This window comes from Clupea harengus, chromosome 3 (assembly GCF_900700415.2).
Source record: "Clupea harengus chromosome 3, Ch_v2.0.2, whole genome shotgun sequence".
NCBI lineage: Eukaryota > Metazoa > Chordata > Actinopteri > Clupeiformes > Clupeidae > Clupea > Clupea harengus.
In genome coordinates this window covers 28019300-28036799 of record NC_045154.1, presented here as the reverse complement: position 1 = coordinate 28036799, position 17500 = coordinate 28019300, and the positions used below count along the sequence as shown (strand labels likewise).

At 49.8% G+C, this 17500-nt stretch overlaps 1 protein-coding gene across 4 annotated transcripts in view; it reads left to right on the top strand.

The window, feature by feature from the left end:
• The window catches only part of LOC105889713 (neuron navigator 2-like), a 67099-nt gene that overhangs the window by 11311 nt on the left and 38288 nt on the right, over nt 1-17500 (top strand). For all 4 annotated transcript variants that reach the window (XM_031565246.2, XM_031565243.2, XM_031565244.2 and 1 more), the window contains exons 8-12: nt 1847-2882; nt 3042-3148; nt 7315-7423; nt 8688-9062; nt 14464-14586. In XM_031565246.2, coding sequence (XP_031421106.1) covers nt 1847-2882; nt 3042-3148; nt 7315-7423; nt 8688-9062; nt 14464-14586 — 1750 coding nt within the window. The remainder of the gene's footprint in view (nt 1-1846; nt 2883-3041; nt 3149-7314; nt 7424-8687; nt 9063-14463; nt 14587-17500) is intronic.

Genomic DNA, 17500 nt, shown 5'->3' with positions numbered 1-17500 from the left:
CTGGTCAATGTAGTTGGTATGATAAAAATGTTGCAAATAGTATTTGCTTTTGCTGATGCAAGCTTAAACTTGAGAATATAAATGACTGCAGCAGTCAAAAGGCAAACCAACGGTGGTTACCATGATGATACTTCAGATATGGCCCTCAATTTGAATTCCTGGTTAGGGCTAATGCTGTTTGTTGTTTGTTGTTTGTTGTTTGTGTGTGTGTGTGTGTGTGTGTGTGTGTATGTGTATGTTGTGGATTTACAGTGAGACTAAGTATGAACATCCATCTGACAAGCTGTTCCTACTGCGTTGTCCTAACTTTCTAAGGAGGTTATTTGTTGTGTGAGGTCTGGTGAGAGGGGGCGAGGGGGCGAGGGGGGTTGGGTTTAGGGGTGGCTGGGTTTGGTGTTCTAGGCAGCTGTGTGAGGTCAGTGCAGAACAGCCAGGCTTTGATTTACTCAGCAAGGCACTGTGCCTGGGCACTCTCTAAAAACACTCACACACACACACACACACACACACACGCACACACACACACGCCGTCTCTCCCTCTCCCCTGGCAGTTTGGATTTGAAATTTCAACTTGAGGCAGTTACGTTTCCTCTCCAACCCTCCCTGGCACTAGAGCACCTAGCTCACCTTAGAGATGGTGTGCGCTCTGGTTAAGGGAGCATTCATGTTGGATTTGGATTTGGATCTGGATTTGGATATTGAGAACTGGATTTCTGTGGATGGTTGCTTATCAGACATAGAGGTGGGTGAGACACATAGAGACTCTTTACAAGCAATAGCTCACTACAACAGCACACTACAACACACTACACAATACTTACATGTTCCTAACCCTGATCCTAATTTTAGGCTATGTACAGTATTTCAGACTGTAGTATGTAGTGTTGGTTACACCTAAGACAGGCTGCAGAATACAAAGTGTGCTCTTTTAGTATTTGATCCCTTTGTTCCGTGTTAACTCCAAATAACCACTTCTCTGTCTCCTCCTTGCATGCCTGTCTGATATGGCACAGTACAATTGAACTCGTCTCCCATAATGCACGTAGGTGCACATTGACCCTATCTTTAATTTGAATATCTGTACCATGTGTATTTCACTCCGTCGTTATACATACAATAATAGAAACAATGTTCTACCTCACACAGTGTTTGTCCTTCCATAACAGTCAGGTGAAGGGAAAGTCCAGCCTTTGATATTGTATTGTTGGCAGTGTTACTGCTTAGTCAGGGGCATCTGAGACGGTTAGGTTGGTTATCACAGACTTCTGAGGCTCATCAGATTTAACGGGCTTACAATTATTATCTGAATCAAAGTTACCGACTCAAAACTACAGCTACACAGCTGGGACAGGCACAGTTGCATGTCTAACTCTGGCCTCTTTTCTGGAATATATCTTAAGCCACAGGTGTACTTCATGCTGTATGGAAACAACATTGATGCCAGTGGTGTGTTTGTGTGGGCAGGCGCTGTGTGTTCTGCTGAGGGGGAGGGAGGGAGGGAGGGGGGAGGTCTCCTGTGCTGTAGCGATGTGTATCTGAGGCAGACACTGCTGAGTCAGGGGGGAGTAGGCCCTTAATCCCCTGAGCAGCCCCGGGCCAGACGCTCCCATAGAGCACTATCTGCTCCGGCCACCCAGCCTCCTCCTCTCCACTTCTCCCACTGACGCTGGCTCTCTCTCTCTCTCTCTCTCTCTCTCTCTGTCTGTTTCCTTCTGTCTCGTTCTCTACGTCTCCCTGTCTGTCTCTCTATCCCCACCTACTTACCTGTCTGTCTGTCTGTCTGTCTGTCTGTCTGTCTCTGCCTCCCCCCTCTCTTTCTGTCTTTCTCGCCTGTCTCTCTTCACAGTTGCTGCGCCATCTCCAGTCATGGCTGACTGGGAGCCAGTCCGCACCTCCAGTCCTCAGCCTGGTGGCAGCGGTGGCAGCGGTGGCGGTGGAGGTGGCGGTGGCAAACCCTGGCGGAGCAAGTCCCTGAACGCCAAGCACAGCTCCACCTCCCCCATGCTCTCTGTCAAGCAGCCGTCCAGCAGCGCCCTGGAGGTGCCGCCCAAAGTCATTGCCCAGAAGTCTATGCTGGAGAAGCTCAAGCTCTTCAACAGCAAAGGATCCTCCAAGGCCTCCCCCAACGCCAGCGCTGGGCTTCAGCCGGGAGCGCTGGAGTTTGACGTGCCCGAGGCGGACACCCGGCCAGGGACCCCAAGCGTCTCCGCCGGCCAGCAGGACGAGGCAGAGGGGAACCAGAGGCCGGCTAGCCGGAGCGCCGACACCAGCCCCAAGCTGGCCCTGAAGGGCATCGCCCAGCGCACCTTCAGCCGAGCGCTCACGCCCAAGAAGAGCGCCCTCAAGAAGGACACTGAGAAGGAGAAGGCCAGACCCAGGGAGGGATCTTTGGGCAGGGCTTCTACCCCTGACCAGCACCTCAGGGAGCTTAAGGCATGTTCGGCAACCTCAACCCCTGAGCTGAGGAAGAACTCTTGCCTCCCCAAAGGTAACAAGGGGACCAGCAGTGCCAAAAAGGAGAGCTCCTCTCTAGCCCGCAGTGGCATCCCCAAGCCGGGTGGGAAGTGCACCAACACAGGACGTGGCTCAGTGCTGCCATCCGGTGGTAAGGATGTGGAGAGAGGCCATGGTGCTAAGCCCAGTGTAGGGCTGTCGGTGCACAAGGGGCATCTAGACAGCAGGAACTCTTCCTCCTCCAGTCTGGCGTCCTCTGAGGGCAAAGCCTCCCAGACGATCAGTGTTAGCAGCTGTGGCCCCCTAGTGGCCAACACCGGTGCTACACAACAGTCCATGGCTGGCAACGCAGTCAGCGTGGAGCTACCTCATCCTCAGCAGCATTATAGCCACCCCAATATGGCCACAGTGGCCCCTTTCATGTACAGGTAAGACATTTTGTCTTGGGAGACAAGTGAAATTTCAAAGCACTGAGTTTGTCACCTACAGTTAAAGTTAGATTAGATGGAGAGATAAAGTAAGATGAATTTCTGCTCAGTGGTCACAACATTGTAGGAATCATTGTGTTTATTGATGTTTTGGTGTAGATCACAGACGGACATTGACAAGTCTGAAACCTTGGCTGAGACGGAGGGGTTTCAGGAGTCTCTGGTCCTCTGCAAGTCGCTTCACACATCTCTGGAATACCTCACAGGTGAGATTGCATCTGGGTTTATTGTCAGGAGAGGAGGGGATTGTTATCACAGCCTGCTCAAACATACAGATTCAAGGAGGACAAGCTCCACTGGAGAGGAGACCGAGGTCACGGGTTCCTAACAGGCATGTTATTGATACAATGAATTAGGGCTGCACAATTTGGCGGAAGAGTCATATTGTGATTATTGTGGACAATATTGAGATTTGATTTCAGAACTGGTGGGCCTGCCTGTGTTGTTTGCAGTGGCTAACTCCTTTGTTAACTCCTCTGCTAACTCTTCTGCTAACTCCTCTGCCCATGAGCAAGTAGCAGCCTTCTTTCCTGACTACTGTGAATGTACTGTGAATGAATATACTGTTAGAAGTGAAGGCAACACAACTCATCTGCACTCAGCATGACTGAGAACTATTAATGCATAGCCTACCACTTGATATAAAAAATTCTCTATTTAATTCTGACTTGTTGCAAGTGCGCTTTCAACTGGGGTTGCAGCTGAAATGATTGTCACACACGTTTTATTTAATTCAATCGCAGCCTTTTGCAGTTATGCAACTGCGCAGGCTGACATCACCATGTGAATGCAATTTAATTAGAAGTACAGCACTAGAATGAATGCAGTCACTTAATTGTGGAACTGTGGAACTGTCATTACATAATTAAATAGTGAAAATATAAAGTTTGTACTTTGGTTTATGCTATATAAGTGTATGTGCTGCAGTTCGCATCAGACAACACATTAGTACACAAACATACATCTGCCATTGGGTGAGTTGGCTGGGTCGTGTGACTACTGGTCTTTGAGAAGTGTGTAGTTATAGAGCAAAAAGAGTGTCTCCTGCACTCTGCCTCTTTGCCATGGTTTGTCCTGCAGTGCACATCAGGGAAGAAGTCACTGTAGCACAGGCAGACGCTCCCTCCAGGGCTGGGTATGAGTGTTGTTCAGTTGGAGCGGAGCAGAGGCTGACCTCTGACCTCTGACCCCTTCTTGCGTTCACGAGACAAAATGTACGTTGCATTGTGCATTCTGTTTCAGTTTCCCAAAAGCTTTTTGAAGGAATGTTGTGGGTATCAGTAAGTCTTTCGGAGGAGGTTGTTTTTGCCCGGAGTAGAGTTATGTGACAGCTGAGGAACTGCGAAAGAGACGGAGAGAGAGAGACAGAGAGACAGAGAGACAAAGAGCGAGAGAGAGACAGAGAGACAGAGAGACAGAGAGACAGAGATAGAGAGAGAGAGAGACAGAGAGAGAAAGAGAGAGACAGAGAAAGAGAGAGAGGGAGAGAGACAGAGAGAGAAAGAGAGAGAGTGAGACAGAGAGAGACAGAGAAAGAGAGAGAGAGAGAGAAAGAGAGGGAGCCGATCCTGAGCAGAGTGTGGCTGAATGGAGAAGAAAAGGCTCATCTACATGTTAAAGGCTATGGATGGCAGGGAGTTGCCAGGGGATCCTCAAAGAAGTGTGTGTGTATGGGTGTGTGTGTGTGTTTGTGCGTGCGTGCGTGTGTGTGTGTGTGTGTGTGTGTGTGCAGGGTTTTGGTTTGGTTTTGGTTGGACAGCTTCCTTTTTCTGGACTGTCAGAGCTCTGTGCGGAGTGAAAAACTCTCTCCACAGGGGAAGTAGACAGCTCAGGGGTAGGTGTGTTATATTTTCCCCCTTCTCTCTCCCTCTCTCTCTCTCTCTCTCTCACACACACACACACACACACACACTCCTTTTTCCATGGAGAGAGAAACGGCCAGAACATTTTTTGCGCGGCCACACTCCATTCTCTTTTTCAAAAGGAAATAACTATTAGCATGTCACCGAGATGAGCCCGACTGCCAGCAGCGGTGGCTATTGAGAGGGAGAGAGAGAGAGAGAGAGAGAGAGGCAGAGGTGGACGCGGGGTGAGATGCTGCCCCGCAGGAAGAAGAGCGAGAGGGGGGACCCGGCCAGCGGTCGCTCGGCCCAGGTGGAAGCTCCACAAGCCCTTGGAGAAGCTACCCAGGCCAGCCTGCACACTGGCGGTCTGTCCCCGGGCTGCTTTGGCCTGCCGGATCCACTGGCCAGCTGCATTCCAATACGGAGCACCACCGCGGGGACAGGCCCGTCTGCGGAGAGGGAGGGAGAGAGGGAGAGACGGAGGGGTACGGAGAGTGAGGGAGAGAGGGAGAGACGGAGGGGTACGGAGAGTGAGAAAGAGAGGGAGAGACGGAGGGGTACAGAGAATGAGGGAGAGAGGGAGAGACGGAGGGGTACGGAGAGTGAGGGAGAGACGGAGAGACGGAGGGGTACAGAGAATGAGGGAGAGAGGGAGAGACGGAGGGGTAAGGAGAGTGAGGGAGAGACGGAGAGACGGAGGGGTACAGAGAATGAGGGAGAGAGGAAGAGACGGAGGAGTGCTGAGAGGCTGAGAGTGGAAGTCCGAGGTAGAGGAAGAGGAAGGAAAAGTGGTCGCGGGCGACGTTTGGTGTGGGACCCAGCGTCCAGCCAGGAGGTGTCCAGACGGCTGTGCCAGCTGCACCTGCGTCAGACGTGTGTGTGGGACGGCATCGCCAACATCAACCAGGAGATCCTGCTCACCATGCTGGACATATACGAGAAGCATGAGAGTAAGGCGCTCTGTGTGTGTGTGTGTGTGTGTGTGTGTGTGTGTGTGTGTGTGTATGTGTGTGTGTGTGTGTGTGAGAGAGAGGGGCAATGAATCTATATGTATATTTGACTGCCCTTGTTGTTGCTAGCACTGTGTTTTGTTTGTTTCCTCCCCAACGAGCCGTTAACTCCCCGGCTTATTTTTGAAAATCCAGGAAAGTGGGGAGGTCAGCTGCAAACAGGCTGAGAAAAGCTCACACATCAAAAGGGGCCTTTTCTGTTGCTCTCTGAGCTGGAGAGCCAGTGAACCACTGTAAGGATTTAGGGCTGTTGTAAAAGGGCAGGGTTAGGCCTGTCAATGGGCTTGTTTGTGCTCTTGCAGCCTGCTGGAATGCCTGTGCTTGCTCTCGCTTTCTCTCCTTCTCTCTCTCTTCCCTCTCTTTCTGCCCCTTTAACTTCCTTTTTTCCTTGTCACTTCTCTCTCCCTCTTTCTGTTTATTCCTCTGTGTCTAATTGCCTCTCTCTTTCTCCTGCTCCCTCTCTCTTCCCCTCCTTCTCTCTCTCTCCTGCTCTCTCTCTGTCTCCCTATTTGCATGCTCTCGCTTTCTCTCTCTCTTCCCTCTCTTTCTGCCCCTTTAACTTCCTTTTTTCCTCGTCACTTCTCTCTCCCTCTTTCTGTTTATTCCTCTGTGTCTAATTGCCTCTCTCTTTCTCCTGCTCCCTCTCTCTTCCCCTCCTGCTCTCTCTCTCCTGCTCTCTCTCTGTCTCCCTATTTGCATGCCCCCCCCCCCCCCCCCCTCCGGCTCCCTGGCCGGCTGTGTGAGGTGGCTTCTGAACCGCCCTGCACCACCACCTCATGATCTGCCAAACAGTGTTTAATCCCAGCAGCCAAATCCCCTCTCACCCTCAACAGTCCATGTTTATGAAGGAGTGCAGAAAAGTAGTCAGGAATAGGGAGATAGAGAGGGGGAGAGGGGGAGAGGGTGGACAGCTTTTCCACCGGAGGAAAACAAACAGATCTCCGGAGTAATGCCGAAAGGTCAAACTTGTGCTTCCTTGTTTGAAAGAAGAAGAAAGAAGAGAAAAGTCATCCTTTCCTTGCAGCGTGATGCACACGAGCGCATACACACACCCATCCGTGCACAAACACACAAACACACGCTCACAAACACACAAACACACAAACACAGGCTCACAAACACAAACAAACACAAAGGCGGGGTGCTGCTGATGGGAATGTGTTTCCTTGTGTGGTTGTGCTGGTTTTGAATTTGCATCAGCACCAAAGGATTTGTTTCTGGTGTCTAGTGTTTGGTTGTTCCTGGAATTCCGGCTGATGGGTTTGTTTTTCCTGTGCGGCTGGAGGTGAGCGGCAGCATTCCTCATCGGTGCTGGGAAGTACAGGTTGCATTTTTGGAGCGTTTGGAAGTGTCTGTGTGTCACAACATGCCTGCACAGCTGCTCCAGCTGTTCTGTAGTGAGGTGGCCTCAGCTTTTGCTCTCCCCCTCCCCTCTTTATCTCTCTCTCTCTCTCTCTCTCTCTCTCTCTCTCTCTCTCTCTCTCTCTCTGTATTTCGTTCTGTCTGGTCTTCTCACAGGTGAGGACCCTGAAGCCAGACGCCTGCGGACTGTGAAGAACATTGCCGATCTGCGGCAGAACCTGGAGGAGACCATGTTCAACCTCAGAGGAACCCAGATCAGTCACAGGTACAGCACATCCCTTGCTCAGTTATGGCTGTGTGTGTGTGTGTGTGTATGTATGTATATTTGTGTGTTTACGTGTTTATGTAGATTTGTCCATAGAGTGTGGTACATCCCAAAATAGTGTTTCTCTCATTATGTGTGCTTTCTCACAAGCTCCTAAATAACTAGAGTTGTCCGCTAAACCCAAAGCCCAGAGTTATCGGGTAGTTTGGACAAGTTGTATTTATTGAGAGATGAGGGGTGTGTGTGTGTGTGTGTGTGTGTGTGTGTGTGTGTGTGTGTGTGTGTGTGTGTGTGTGTGTGTGTGTGTGTGTGTGTGTGTGTGTGTGTGTGTGTGTGTGTGTGTGTGTGTGTGTGAATAGACAAGGGGGGGATCACTCTTTTTCTATTGTTTTATTCCTTCAAAAACTTAAAAGCTTCATGCAAGTCATTCACAGGGCACAAACAGAGAGAGCCTTTCTCTCCCCCCCCCCCCCTCCCCAGTACTGTTACTTGGCATGGCTGACATGCTCGCTCTCAAAGACTCTTCAAATGGCCAGGGTCCGCTGAGGCTGGAGTAGAACATGACATTAATTATGGGGGTGGCTGCGATAGCCAAATGGCTTTTGGGAAAATGTGCCCTCATTGTTTGCTAGCCTGTGAAACATTTCATTCACGGGTTGGGTGTTTGGGAACATGAGAAACTCAGGATGGGGGCTTCAAAGGTTTCCGTGTGATTGACAGGGAGACATCTTGAGGGGGGAGAGGGGGTTGGCCGGTGGCTTTGTCTTTGACAGGATGAGTTTCATGGGCTAGCCTTGGAAAGCTAACCGTGAAATTGACTCCGAGAGGGCCAAGTGCAAGCCCTTAGCCCAACCCTCCCCCAACACACATTAAAAGATTAGCTCATATCTGAGGTCAGTGAGAAGTATGTGCATGGGCATTTTGTTTGTGCAATGCCTACTATTGAATAACTAACTACTGTATGGTGTATTGGAATATTAAACAACATACAGACTGTGTGGATCTGTCTCTGTGTGTGTGTGTGTGTGTGTGTGTGCTTGTCTGTGTGTGTTCTCTTAAGGAGATTTTTATAGGCCTTTGAGCTCCGACCACCTAAGGCACCGTAGCATTTGATTGACAGATTCAATCCACTTTGCCCTTCTCTGGGCACCTCAGAGTGAGAGCCCCCTTTCCCCAGCAGGAGGTCTGTGTTTGTGGTGTCAGCCATGTTTGCAACTCAAAGCCCCCTTCTTATACCCCTTCTACCCCAACCATCTCCCCCCAGCACCCTGGAGACGACCTTTGACAGCAGCGTAACCACGGAGGTCAGCGGGAGAGCCAGTGTGCAGGGCGGCCGGCCTGCCTCCGTGCTGCCATGGCGACAGGGCTCATCCAGCCCCAGGCTGCAGGCGGGCGACGCTCCCTCCATCGGCCCACGGCCCGGCGGCAACGCCACGCGCTTCACCGGCAGCGGCGGCGGCGGGCGCTACCAGCTCCACCACCGGCAGACCAGCACCACCGTCTCCGGCGGTAACCCCCACCTACCTGACATGGCCGAGGAGGAGCTTGACGCCTTCGACGTGGAGACCGCCGGCTACATGAGCGATGGGGACATCCTGGGCAAGGCTGTCAGCAGGACAGACACGATCAGCACCAGCGGGTGAGAAAGTGCACACTTGCACACTATACTTGTGTCCTAAACAGCATCTACAGATGCTAGCAGACTGTGTAATTACTAATGGCTACATTGGGTCCAGTGAAGTCTGGGTAAGGCTTCAAGTTTTCTTTGAGTTTTTATTGAGATGCTTTGAGTTTATCTTGTAATCCAGCTTGATGTGTAATTGCAGAGATGATTCAGAAAGTAAGAGCGCTGAAGGAAATTATGGGTTGTCTTCACTCTTCTCTCAAATTAAGCTGAAGTGGAGGGAAGATTTCCTTTTTCATATGTTGATACATGATACATGGTTTTCTTTAAAAGTCGACTTCATTCACATCTCATAGCCTAAGATTGTTGCCCTTGCTTGGGTACTTGGACTGACTCACAACAGTAGCATTACATTTCATATGCCTGTAGGTGGCAGTGTTTCTTCAAGCTGTTCGCGCTTTTGAGTGTTACCATCATTTTTTTTAACAACAGTGGAATTGAATGCTTAAAGGAATATATTTCCAAAGGGTAAACAACTGAAAATAGTATTTCATCATGGTTTAGTAACAGAATGTTTTGCCAGTATTTTTATGGCAGAATAAAAACGTGTCCCTGTTACCTGCCCCAGCCTCCGTGATGATGTGGGTCCTTAACCCCTCCGTGATGATGTGGGTCCTTAACCCCTCCGTGCCTCTGCGAGGCCGCTCTAGCGCCTCTAATCAGAGCTGCAGCTGTACACGCCCCTGCGGAGAATTCCCGTCCTGTGCCATGAGCGGCCGGCCACAGGCCTCCTGCCCTATAATCACACCGGCCCATAACGGCCCTGTTTGTCAAGCTCGCCTCTCATTGCGACTCTGGGGCTGGGAGCTCAGCCAGACCCCCCCCTCTCCCTCTGGATAGCGTCTGACTCTCGGAGCGCATGTGGCCCAGATCGGGGCCACGTCCGGTGCAGCATATGCAGCTGTCCATCTGGTCCTCCACACGTATGGTCTGGACAATTTCTGCCGACATAGAAAGAAACAAAACAATGCGTTGTGTCCTGCATGAACTTCCGGCCTCAACTCCTTGGCTGTGCTGACATCCATTTGAGTCTGGCAGGCAGATCTGACCAGCTTCAAACTCAGAGACTCTAGAGTGAGAATGAACCAGCTGGCATGGGAACTTGCCATCAGGACCCTTCTAAGCCACGGAGTGCCATGCTCTATATTTAATTTGTATTCGGCCATTTTTTTTGGTTTGTTTTTCTAATTCGGGTGCCGACTTAGAACAGATAGACACAGTGCGAGAGGCAGTGTTCTTTTTTTGTTTTCATCTCTCAAAGGAAAATGCGCTTGCAGGGGGAATGCCATGGAAGTATTGCCAGTTTGAATGGAGAGTGGTTTGGGTGGATGTCCTTTGCGTGCGTCTTGATTGCGCTGGAGAGCAGAGGGTCATGGGAAATATTCATGCTTGGGTCTCAGGCACTGGATGCATTTTGAGCTGGAGGAGAGACATACAGGGCTTAAAGCAAGCGCACGTTAAAGCGAGCCCTATTTATATGGTAGTCCCTGAGGAGATTCCATAGCCTCTCGACCCTGTGAGAACGGCCACGAGTTTGTTTCATTTATTGTTCTGTCATCCATCTGTCTCTTGTCTCTTGTCTTTTTTCTCTCTCTCTCTCGGTAATCTTATTTCTCATGCTCTGTTTTTGTGGCATGAACTTCACCAATCCACCAGTCTCTGTCTTTGGCAGTCCCTTGGCTGTATCGAGCTTCTGCGATGTCCACAGATACTTTTTTTTCTCTCTTTCTATCTGTCAGTCAGGTTTACACAGAAATGTGAGAACATGCAATCAGAGAAATCACATGCCATAGTTCGAGCGCTGCCTCTTTTGAACAGGTTGCAGTATGTTTGTGGGCAGTCCCATCAGATTTTCATCTGGCATCAGACCGAGAGAGGAGAGCGAGAGAATTTGTTGTTGTTTTTTTCTTTTCTTCTGTTTTCTCCTAGTCATGTCCAAACAGGCTACGCCATTGTGCGTATTCAACTCCATGCATTGCAATCAAATACCAAGGTGAATTTATCACCTCACACCTACGCACAATAAAACATAGGTGTTTACAACAGTAGCACTTTCGAAGAGAATTGGCTCCAAAGGTTTGCCAGGCCAGAGCAAACACACATCCAACTTGCTGGGTCATTGGTTCTGTAAACACAAACTGGCCCATGTTGTTCAGTAACTAGTGTTAATGGACCAGAGGAGGCTGAGGCGTTCAGTTCTCTCATTACTCTCGGCTTTCGTATTTGAGGGACATGTCAGTTTGGTCTGTGTTTTTCCATGGGAGGGCAGGTGACCTGAAGCTTAGTCTGCGGAAGTCAAAACATCTCACTTCATTTAGTCTGTTTCCCTGAATTAGTCGGACCACTTACATCTTTACTATAAATCACTGAAATGACTTAATAGTCTAATCACTGTTTAGGTACAGAAAATGACAACCTGATAATAACACAACTGAACTGAACACCACACAACTGAAAACTGAGAACTACACAAAGGGGTGTATGTTCTTGCATGTCACTGGGTGAGAGATGAAGTTGCTTAATCCCTCTCGGTATCACCCCAGCCAAGGCCCCCCCCCCAGCGCTGTGTTGTGGCTTGCACTTTCGACAGAAGTGAATGTCAGTTAATGATCAATCATAATTGGCTTCGCTGGTGCTCGTCACCTGGGTGTTGCTTCCTCCGCTCCCATAGCCCTCATCCACACACCCCCCACGGCCGCTCAGTTAACCTGTCCGGCTGGTTACCCAGCAGCCAAACTGCTGACTCCGCGCTGACTCATGCTCAACACTGGCACACAAGAGCAGTGACCCAGTCTCACGCTTTCCTTCACAGGAAATGAGTCCAGCGGTGTTGGTGTGGGTGTGGGTGTGGGTGCACGTGTGTGTGTGGGGGTTTATGGTGGAGTGTTATGTGTCCTGTGGTGTGTTATGAACGAGTTGCCAGGTGTGTGTTCTTAAGCAGTCATGAAAACGATCCAGGTACAAATAGAAAGTGATTATTGTAGGAGAGCCAGTTGATTGAGGTCATTTAGCGTCAATTCAGACTTAATTGGTCCACCGGGTGCTCTTTCCAGTGAGGAAATTGCTTGTCATTCGAGAGCCTTTGAATATCTATCTTCACAAACACTCTCTTCCCCTCCCCCCTCTTTCCCCCTCTAGCCATCCCCCAGCCCTCAGACTATTAACCCAGACCGCCTCCTCCTCCTCCTCCCCCTCCCCCTCACCTACACTCCTCTATCCCCCCACCCCAGCCCCGGGCTGTGCTTGTCCCTGTCCCTGTCCCCGCCAAAGGCCTTGAAGCCGCCCTCCCTACTTGTCTCTTTCTTTCTTTCTCTCTCTCTCTCTCACTCTTTCTACTCTGGACTGGCTGGTGACTCCATCTCTTTTCTGAGGAGAAGGGGAGAGAGAAAGAGAGAGAGAGGGAGAGAGAGCGAGCGAGAGAGAGAGAGAAACAGAGAGACGTCCCACTTGCCCAGCTCCAGACTCAACCCCCACTAGGCACGGGTGGGTCCCAGTGGCTCCTTGGATGCTTGTGTGTGTGTGTGTGTGTGTGTGTGCTGTTTAGACACAAGCACCCAGCCTCTCCACACAAATCAACAGGCTCACACAGACTCAGTTAAACACAAGCGTAGGCTTTGGGCTTTGAGTGGATAAAGGCTTCTGGAATCGTATGGTGCTGTGGTTGTTGGACACAGGCATGGATTTCTGAGCTTCACGTGTAATTTCACTGTGGGATTGAAGTTGGGTGGAAATTGTGTTGACATTGCGCCAATGTTCAATTCAGAGAGGTATGTGGTATATTTTTGGTCGTGTGAATGCATTTGGGTGTTAAGTCTTTTAACATTAATCCTGATGTCTTGCATTTGCTCTTTGAAATATGATGAGAAAAGCTATTTCTGTCTTTGTTTTTATTATTTTGAGCTTTCGCTCCTTCTCCTTGCTGCATTCCTCCACAGAACATATAGTGCAAGGGCTTTTTTTTCTTTTCACTCTAGAAGTCTATGGAAGTTCTCGGTAAAACTGAAGACAACCTATCAAGCATTCTCAAACTGACACGAACAATAGAAAAGTTAATCAGTAGACAAATGTTTGCCTGCTATCTCGCCCTTCTTTTAAGAGACATCCATCTATGTTGTGTCTCATTTGCTGTGTTACAATGAGGTGACAAAAGACTTCATTTTGTTTGAACAACCCACAGGGTGTTTTCAGAATTTCTTTCGCTGTCGCAGACCAGACGTGTAGTTTGCACAAAGCTTGCATCCTTTGCCACGGCTCAACGTGGAAATGCTTTAAATCGATGCTTACAGAACCCCTCCCAGATTAGGTATTCCCCAGAGTTTATTTGTACTCATTGTCACAGGACAGAACACCCTTGAATGTGTGTATTGAACAAAAATGCCTAAATCCTCCCTAATCTGGTAAAGCATTAGTCTAGTCTTCTTCATTGGTGGAAAAAAAAGGCATGACAATGATGTCCTAAAGAGTCTGTTTTAATGGTCAATATTTGGAAGTGGCAGGTGTTGACTGATTGCAAATGAGAGTGTTTGTTCTCTGCCAACGGCTGATTCTCTCAAACGCCCTGTGCATACAGTGGAATCACCATAGCCCTTTGTCATTAGGAAAAACATCTAGGTTACCACGTAACCATGGTTTCCTGATTGAGGGAACGAGACACTGCATCCGAGATGCTGTGGGAATTAGCCCTGGAAGGGCTGCTGAGGGGCTGCACGCCAAGATCCCACGCCGCAGCTAGTAATGGCCTCTGCCGTGTCTGCATGCATCCTATCCAAATTGCTTCTGCGACCTACCAGGCGCACGCGGCGGCAAGACACAGAGTCTTGTTCCCTCAACCGGGGAACCGTGGTTAAAACATAACCTGGACGTCCCCCTTCAGGACGGTCATGAGACCCTGTCACAAGTCTGAACTAACAGCGATACTGAGCACATTATGAGCGTGTGGTACTTTAGAAACATCCAGGTTGTAAAACCACTCAAATATATTTGGGGAACCCTAGCTAGCATTAGTGCAAATTTGTACAGGATTGTCATTATTATACGAATCTATTTTTCCCTTTATTGCATACATCATTGGTAGAATGTCTGAGGGTTCCTGCTGAATCATTTCAGTAATGATACACAGCTGGATTACACAAGAAGGATTTTATTATCTTTGAGAGATAAGAGATGAAGAAGGCATGTTTTTACAAGCACCTAAGAGAATTTTAATGATCATATGAGGGATTTACATCCTTAACTACTCCCTGATAACAGAAACATTTGCATGTGTGTGTGTGTGTGTGTGTGTGTGTGTGTGTGTGTGTGTGTGTGTGTGTGTGTGTCTGTGTGTGTCTGTGTGTGTGTGTGTGTGTGTCTTCAGCTATATGACGGACGGCGGGCTCAGCATGTACACGAGGCGGTTGAACCGCCTGCCTGAGGGGAGCGTGGCTGTGGTCCGGGAGAACCTCCTCCGCAGCGGAGCGAGCCAGGCCGACATGGACAGGTAGGTCCCCACCTCACCTCAGGGCTGTCCCCAGGAACACTGCAGGGGTCGAGCGGGGCCACTCTGAGCCTCTCAGCACCACCGCACCAGCACTGGACAGCAGCACCACGCAGACTGATTATCAGTTGTTTAGTGTGGAAAGGCATTGGGCTAAACAGGATGTGTCACTTGTGGAGAACCAGATTACCAGAGTTTCCTTAGTGGACACACACACACACACACACACACACACACACACACTTACAGGGAAACACACACACTCTGACACAAACTCTCTCTGTCTCTCTCTCTCTCTCTCTCTCTCCCCCCCCCCCCCCCCCCCCCCCCACACACACACACACACACGCTTACAGGGAAACACACACACTCTGACACATAAACTCTCTCTGTCTCTCTCTCTCTCTCTCTCTCTCTCTCTCTCTCTCTCCCCCCCCCCCCCCCCACACACACACCCAAAGTTGACTGTGCTGATTGTTTCCTCGTGCCACAAGCAACATCTAACGGATGGCTTGAGCGTCTAGTGTGCTCATTGTCTTCCAGTCTTTCCTGTTCTGTTTCTTCCTGTTTGTGGTTTTGTCTTTGTCTCCATGAGCTCCTCTCCCCCACCCTGTGAGTGCCTCTGCATTAGCAGGAGCCCTCGGGGACGTGTAGGTCCCTCTCCACCACGCTGAAACTCGGCTTATTACGACACTGCGCCGCGCTCCGCTCCAGCTGTGAACACATGAGCGCTGCGCAAGAAGGAGGCGCAAGAAGGAGACGCATTCTCCTCAAAGCCGCACACACACACACACAGCCGCTTCCCCAAATTAGAGATGCGGGTGGTCTTATCTATTATTGAGCGTGCCGGATGCATGTTTGAGTCTTTTGGTCTTGACCGCAAAAAGGATCTGAGTAGCGTAGATGTGTGTACGTCATGAAAACACGCTTTTCTCTTTTAGTTTCCTTAGTTTGTGAGTTTCTAGTTTGTCTTTGCAGAGAATGGAGAACGGAGAACGGAGAGCAAGAGAGTGAAAGAGTGGGCCAGCTTGGTGTTTTTAAAACATTAAATACATCAGATAGAAGCCTCATGAAAAAGGGACAGTGGATTTGTTGAGCAGTGCTCATGAATAAATGAGCACGGTGGGGCGGGTCCATGTGTTAAGTACATTAGCATAAAACACAGACCCTCCTAGGCCACCCACTGTCCTACCGCCCCGCCCCCACACCTCCTCCTCCTCCTCCTGGAGCAGATTTAAGATTGGAGAATGAGCTAATAGTCATGCTGGTGGAACAATACTTATTATTTTCATGCCAGTGAACAGAGAAGAAAACGCTTCTTAAACAGAGAAGACACTTCTTGAACAGAGAAGAAGTCTTTCTTCCATCACCCCCCCCACCCCCCACCCCAACACCCCCCTGTAATGACTCAGTGGCCAGTGGTGTCAGCAAGCCGAGACTGATCCTTTCCACAGATAGACCAGATGACAGAATGAGGGCTGAGGTATTCCTCTTGTTCCCTTCGCAAGAGGCTCAGAGCAGTGGGGATCCGCTGGGAATTCCCGGCTTTTCCTACTGGAGGGACTCGACGTCATATATAATTTAATGAATGTTTTCCTTGAGGCTGCCCAGTAGCAGGTGCTGTAATAAATTATTAGATTTTTCCCTGCCTCTTTTTTCTTCCTCTTGTCTATTTTACCGGTGACCAAACAAAATACAAAAAAGGGGGAGAAGAAGAAGAAGGCATTTGTACAAAATGGGGTCTGAGTGTTTGCAAAGACAGCACGGCGTGCGGCTCTGCCATTTGTTACCTGCAACAAAGGGTGGCCGTGTTTGCGCTTGCCTGATGCATCTCGCCGTGTGCCAAGCTTCCTTGTGATTCACAAGCGCCGACCTCAGTCTAGACAGCCCAACACACTCACTCGGTAAGTAGACCGAACTCGTATTTCAGGACAATAATGATGTGCGAGTGTGTTCGTTTGCTCGTGCAGTTTGTGGAGTTCAAAGGTCTCCTGGTATGCTTGGGCAGGCTATTAGAGTATGTCTCGGGGGCTCGTTCCGTTCTGTGTTCAGCTGGTTTACGCTGTAGGATTCTCAAGTATTCCCACCTCTGCATCGTCCAACCAGCCTGGACACATCCCCGCGGCCCTCTTAGCACTCCAGCTGTGCCTGAGGCTTGTAATTTCCCCTCCGTCTGCCTCCTACTGTTTCTCCGTCCGCAAAGACCCTTTGCTCGTAATGATATTCTGTATCGTGTGTCAGCTATAGCTGTTACTTCTTAAGACAGGATTGTGATAGTGATGAGCCAAGTAAAAGAGCGGGTCTTTCAGCCTCTTTTAAAGTGTTCGGTCACACTCACTCACTCACACACACACACACACACACGCTTGGACGTGCATACAAGCGTGCATATGTTTGCACAGGAAGAGATCCGGCGAGGAGATCTCCGCAGTCCGTGTCCCCCCCCCTCGTGAGCGGTGTTGGGTTCAGTTGTTGGGGATCTTTGGTTCCGGTCTGATGTTCTCCACATTGTGCGTATGTGTAACCGGGCGCTCGCTCCCTCGCTCGCTCGCTCGCCCTGCTGAAATGTGATCAGACATCTGGCAACAGGAGGGGGATTCAGAGATTCAGAGACTGTGCTTCACTTGAAAGGAGAGAGTGGGTCAGACTCACACCCACTCACCCACCCACACACACCCACCATCACACACCCCCCACATGCACACACTCAAACACACATATGCACACACACAGGCATACACACACATTCTCCACATGTGCACACACACACACACTTATTCACATACTTCACAACCACCACACAGACACACACACACACACACACACACACACAGGAAGCATCCATGATGCTATGCATATATATTTGCAGTGGCCTGTGGTGGTGACTGTGGATGCCTTTCATGAGCTTTGTGTGTGT